The sequence below is a fragment of the Melanaphis sacchari genome, unplaced genomic scaffold (assembly GCF_002803265.2).
Source record: "Melanaphis sacchari strain LSU unplaced genomic scaffold, SCAv2.0 Contig1670_pilon_pilon, whole genome shotgun sequence".
Taxonomy (NCBI): Eukaryota; Metazoa; Arthropoda; class Insecta; order Hemiptera; family Aphididae; genus Melanaphis; species Melanaphis sacchari.
The window spans coordinates 1-5949 of NW_020270764.1; the positions used below are offsets into that span (position 1 = coordinate 1).

General features: G+C 37.9%; 3 protein-coding genes across 3 annotated transcripts; all 3 read left to right on the forward strand.

The window, feature by feature from the left end:
- Positions 1 to 531: 531 nt before the first annotated feature.
- Positions 532 to 3227, forward strand: LOC112592287 (the record flags this gene model as incomplete). Its single annotated transcript, XM_025336298.1, has 5 exons — positions 532 to 593; positions 694 to 874; positions 1272 to 1499; positions 1575 to 2173; positions 2885 to 3227. Coding segments are annotated over exons 1-5 (1413 nt in total), but the record flags the coding sequence as incomplete, so codon positions are not given.
- A 2-nt stretch (positions 3228 to 3229) lies between these two features.
- Positions 3230 to 3871, forward strand: LOC112592284. Its single transcript, XM_025336296.1, has 2 exons — positions 3230 to 3780; positions 3819 to 3871. The coding sequence occupies exons 1-2, from the start codon at positions 3399 to 3401 to the stop codon at positions 3869 to 3871; spliced, it is 435 nt and encodes a 144-aa protein (XP_025192081.1). The 5' UTR covers positions 3230 to 3398.
- A 29-nt stretch (positions 3872 to 3900) lies between these two features.
- Positions 3901 to 4319, forward strand: LOC112592288. The gene has a single exon (XM_025336299.1). The coding sequence runs from the start codon at positions 3966 to 3968 to the stop codon at positions 4317 to 4319; it is 354 nt and encodes a 117-aa protein (XP_025192084.1). The 5' UTR covers positions 3901 to 3965.
- Positions 4320 to 5949: the final 1630 nt, after the last annotated feature.

Consider the following 5949-nt stretch of genomic DNA (forward strand, 5'->3'; position numbering starts at 1 on the left):
ATAAAAAGTCAAAATTTTTTAATGGGCGGTGCTGGCGCAACGTACGTTCAACGACAACGAATTTGAGACCGGTAAGTACAAGCTTTATTAGTCACACACGAGTGTATACGCGTTAAAGTCGGCATTCTATGACGCTTTCTAATTTTTTATTCACCAAACAAACATTATACGTCAACTAATGTTTTTCCTTCGCGTATATATTTGTCGTAATTCGTTTTTACGAGTTTCAACAATGTGTTTTTTTTTTATATATATATATATATTTAAAAAAATTTTTAATGTTTTTATTATTTACACACACAACAATTTCTAAAAATAACTCATAACTTTGGAATTCCTAGGTTCGTGAATTATCGTCACTAAAATAACATTTTTAATTATTAAATATATATATATCTGTTGTACGTTGAACGTGTTCAACATTAAATATGTTTTTTATATCTATACCAAAACCAACAACGACCACATAAATACGTTCATATTCAATTATTTCCGTTCAGACTTGCGTTTTTTAAGTCCAACATCATTATTATGGTTAGAAGATGCATTATTTGTGGGAACGTCGACGGTGTCGAAGGTATTTCTGTGCACAGGTAATTATATTTTCATACACACGTGAAACAGTGTCACTGGACTATTGTTTCAGCAATACGTACTCTAATGATATTTATATATATATGTTGTTTGTATTAGGTTTCCAACGAATGATCACTTTAGGCATCTGTGGATGTTGTTCGCCGAGAACAATGGTGTGGATGTTCAAATGTTAAATCCCACCTCCGCTCTGTGTTCAAGGCATTTTGTCCCTGGTGTAGACTACAAAGTAGGCACTCCACGTCGTCGCCATTTGCTTAACACAGCAGTGCCGTCTTTGGTGAGTGACTTTTTAATTTTTTTACAATATTATCAAATATAATATATAATAAATATAAAATATATAACACGTAACATGTCAAATATCCTACTGTATTGTGATGACTGCTACCTATGTTTATACACACACACACACACACACACACACACATACATAGCACATCTAGCAATTTATTAATTATTGTTGTAATTGTAAAATATTTTTTGATTTGATCGATTTGACAAGTAGATGTTGGGCAACAAAGCATCCACTGTTGCAAGCAAAGGAGTACACATCATTCTTATTTATTATTCCACACGTTGAAATGTTACAGTAAAATGTATAACGTTATATGTGTACCAAACTTCAATGATTTTATACAGACACACATTAAAACTGACCTCATATAATGTTACAGATAGTACAAAATCAGCACCAGATGATTGCAGCGCCAGACGGCGAACAAGACATGGACGTGGAAATTGTTGAAGTACAAATCGATGATGTCATGACGGACGTAGACGAAGAACCGTTGGCACAAGTCTTAGAGGACATTGAGGTTGTTGACATGCTGCCAGCTGACGCTGCAGCAGTATATGAATTCATGGATGTATTCGACGTTTTACCATCAGACGTCGACGGTGAAGTCAGTGTACATTTCACATTAAATAAAAATAGTAGATGACATTGTTTTTTTACAACTTCGTTGTTTAAACTACAGTTCATACCGATTCCCCTGGCTGCTCCCAGAGCACATGTGCCCGTTAGAGACCGTCCGGCTGGCGTTCGACACCAACTTCCCGAACAGCACGACATAGGACCATTGGATGCCGCCTGCGCTCACTGTTATGGCCGTCATTTCCGGTGTGAGAAGATTGGAAATACTCATTTTTCAACGTGTTGCAATAATGGTCAAATGGCTATTACGGGTGACCGCGTGTTGGGTCAACCTCCAGAGTTATTAATTCGTTTGTTAATAGATGATTCACAGGTAGCCAGACACTTTAGAAAAGAAATCAGACGATACAACAACACTTTGGCGTTTGCTGCGTTTTCCACTGACCTCAACCCAAGACGTTTGCCAGGTCGGGGACCAAAAGTGTTTACTGTTCACGGGCAGGTGTATCGTAGGATTTCTAACGATGTCGTCAGAAATGAAATGATGCAACCGAGTTACTGTGAGTTGTATTTCATTGAATCCGGGGAGGCCAATCGGATTCGAATGGCACAACAGCCACGCCAACATCCATTATTGGAGAACTTGATTACAGAGTTAGACAGTCTGTTACGGCAAATCAATCCGTTTGCAGTGGCTTTTCAGTAATAATACATTAAATATACATTCATTACACTTATAAACAAACCCCATCACATTGAAAATCAACACACACACACACACATAATATATTTATATAATGTAATTATATAATAACAATCGTTACATAATTTAACTCAATGATGGCACTTGAGTGTACTGTGGATTTGTTGTATTCGTTATTGTCATCATACTTTGTACGATACTTTTAGTTATTTCTTTGTTGTTGTTATTGTTGTTGTATAACAAAAAAAAATTTAATCATATAGTTTTTTGTTAATATATTTCAATCGATATTCTATTATTTGCATGTACACATTCATGACATCACTCGCTACTTAAATTGACTTAATTCGTTGTTATTATTCATTATTCATTATTATTATTTCAGAATATTGTGTTGCGATATATTATACTCATATAATTTATAATTATTCTTATCCTGATGATGTACATAGTTAGCATCTTATTCACTACTCACTCTTTAAGATATCTACTTTTTTAAGAATAAAATTTAACATGTGTGATTTTACAATACCAGTGCGTTATCATATTCTTATTTCACCTTAATATATACATACAATTATTGACCAATTTTAATCGCCGTTAAACCGCTTATATTGCACCAAACGAGACTTAAACCTAATCATCATATAATAATAATATATATATAATATAGACTTCAGAATGGTAACTCTATTATTATTTTGTTACAGGACCATGCGACAGGTATGGCAGAGGGAACAAGAAGCTGCTGCTGCTGATCCCACGGTGCGACCGAGAAGAGTGACAATGCACATCATCGCCGACCCAAATAATGACCCTCGGCGATACAATCCACCAACTGGTAATGCGAATGAAGTAGCAGTCGTATTCGTTGGTGATGACGGGCTGCCACCGAGGAACCTCGATCTGGTCATCTATGACACGATTCCGGTGGACGCACAACACCGGATGCAAAGCATATCAGTGGGCTCGCCTCATGCGGATCCCATGCTGTATCCACTGTTCTTTCCATACGGAGAATCCGGTTGGCAGTACAACCTGCGACAAGAGGGTAACCGCCGCAACGCTGTTCGCGTTCGAAACACCATCAGGGAGTTTGTGTGTTACCGTCTGGCCATTCGATATACTGGAAACAATGGACATGGGAATGACGGCCAAACGTTTAGTTTATTACATGCTGGTGGTTTTTTATTACAGCAATACGTGTGTGATCAGTACGTTCGGATGGAAGCGAACAATTTGCGCTACACCAGACTCAATCAGAAAGCGCTGTTCGCCGAAGCGTATCAGGGGCTTGTGGACCACATAAACCAACAGCATCATGTCGATGAAATCAACCCCGTCGGTCGCAGGATGATTTTGCCTTCGACGTTTGTGGGTGGTCCCCGTTACATGAAACAATGTTACCATGACGCGATGGCCATTGTGCGTAAGTACAGTAAACCTGACCTGTTCATAACTTTTACATGTAACCCTAAGTGGCCAGAAATCGTAGACAACATTCCGCATTGGTTGAAAGCTAACGACAGGCCCGATCTGGTGGCGAGGGTGTTCCACGCAAAACTAAAGCAGCTGATGCGTGATATAACAACTGATAAGGTATTTGGTAACGTAGACGCTTTTGTCTATACTATTGAATTTCAGAAACGCGGTCTTCCGCACGCACACATACTCATCATCTTGCACGAGGACAATAAGTTGCTCACTGCCGAGGACGTTGACGATGTTGTATGCGCCTGTTTGCCCGACCCTGAAACCGACAGACGCCTATTCAACAGTGTGACATCACACATGATACACGGACCTTGTGGACAGCTAAACCGTAACAGTCCGTGTATGGTGGACAACACTTGCTCTAAAAACTATCCAAAAGAGTACAGCGAAGAGACTTTGTACATATCCGACGGCGGTTACCCAACATACCGCAGACCGAATAACGGACTTGTGGCAAACGTCAGAGCTCAACAAGTAGGAAATGAGTTAGTCGTACCGTACAACCCTTACTTACTGATCAAGTACGACGCACACATAAACGTTGAGGTATGCTCTACTGTGAAGAGCGTAATGTATCTGTACAAATATGTGTACAAGGGTCACGACGCAGCTACCGTGGAAGTTTGGAATGGAGATGAAATAGAAAAGTGAGTTAATGAAACTTATCATTTTGATTTGTGATCTAACAATTACATTTAAATAATTGTCCTGTTAATTTTTTTTTTTTTCCATACCACTTGCACAATATTATTATTTTTAATTATTTTTAAGATTTAAGATTAAGACTATGTCAAAAAACTTATTTAAGAAATTGTATCAATACTGAAATTTCAATTTCAACTTATGACAACTTAATTTGTAATAATGATTATACTTCATTTAATTCATTGATATGTAGAGCCACAAAAATATAGTACAAATGAATTTCATCATTAATGAAAAAATACCGTTGTTGTAATTTGATAACTTAAAATTATCAAGTGCAAATACCTAACGTTTAATATTGCATATTCCCGCTTAATGTGTAATCCATATTGTAGAATTAATTACAGGTCGGTTAATAACATTAGGAATGTACTACAATACACTTATATTTTTTTTTTTACTTTTCTATTACTCAAAACATTAACAAAACATTAATGTACGTTATTTTTTATTATTTTTTAAATTAATAAAATTGCATACCATAACATACATTAAATTAATTATACTGTATACAGACATATAGTTATTAGATTGACGACCAACATTGTGTTATATTTATTTCGATTCGATTTCGATTCTACTTGGATTTAACAAGTACAACTTTCTTTATAATTTACTACTACTACTACTACTACTACTACTACTTTTTTTTTTATCGTAATTATCGCCGAACTCGGAGGAGGACTGCCTTTGCTTTGCTTTCCCCCGAGCCGTCATCTTTTATTTATCAAAATGGACTTTATACAATATACGCCTTAACCTTATACTAAACATTCAGCACCAAAAAATATAATAATAAAAAAAAAAAAAAAAAAGAACTGCAAATAAACAATGTCTACAACTCAGGATCTTAAATTAACAGTATTACACGTCTGTGCATTGCACCAGGATCGGCATTGGATTTTTGGTGTGCGTCCGCTGCCTTGGTCCTCTCGTTCTACCTCCTAGGCCTTTCCTCTTGTTCTTTAGTTCTCAGGATTAGAGTAACGTACCGTTCCACCGATTTCCAGTTACCCTTGTTGTAAAGCATGATTGGCACTATCGTTTCTGGTGAAACGGCTTGATTGACCGCGACTTCCAGTTCTTCCAGTTTCCTAGCCCACCGGCTACACTTGAAGAACGTGTGTTCTGCGTCATCGATAGTATCTCCACAGGATAGACATTGTGCGCTCTCTGTGCGGGCAAACCTGTGTAGATATGCCTGGAAACAGCCATGACCCGTCAACATCTGTGTCAAGTAGTAGCTTGTCACCCCATGTGGACGATTAACCCAATCACGAACTCTCGGTATAAGTCGCTTTGTCCACGTTCCTCTGACTCTTTCATCTTCCCATTCTTGTTGCCACCACCTCCAAATATTTTCATCAACCATGTACTTTGCCTCTTCGATTCCATTTTTTATTAGTTGTCTTAATTCACTCCGTCCTCTCGCCATATGATGCACCGGGGCGATGGAGGCCACAACTAGTATTGCCGCCGTGGATACAGTCTTGTACGCGCTAGCGACTCTCAAGGCGATTGCTCGCTGAGGCCCTAACAGTAGCTGTCTATGGTTATGAAACACTAGCGAAGAGCT

Excerpts from the sequence above, each read along its gene's own strand:
- LOC112592284 (XM_025336296.1), top strand. The coding sequence starts at position 3,399 with ATGGAAGCGAACAATTTGCGCTACACCAGACTCAATCAGAAAGCGCTG. Across the intron at positions 3,781-3,818 it reads AACAACTGATAAGGTATTTG|AAACGCGGTCTTCCGCACGC; the intron begins GTAACGTAGACG and ends ATTGAATTTCAG.
- LOC112592288 (XM_025336299.1), top strand. The coding sequence starts at position 3,966 with ATGATACACGGACCTTGTGGACAGCTAAACCGTAACAGTCCGTGTATG.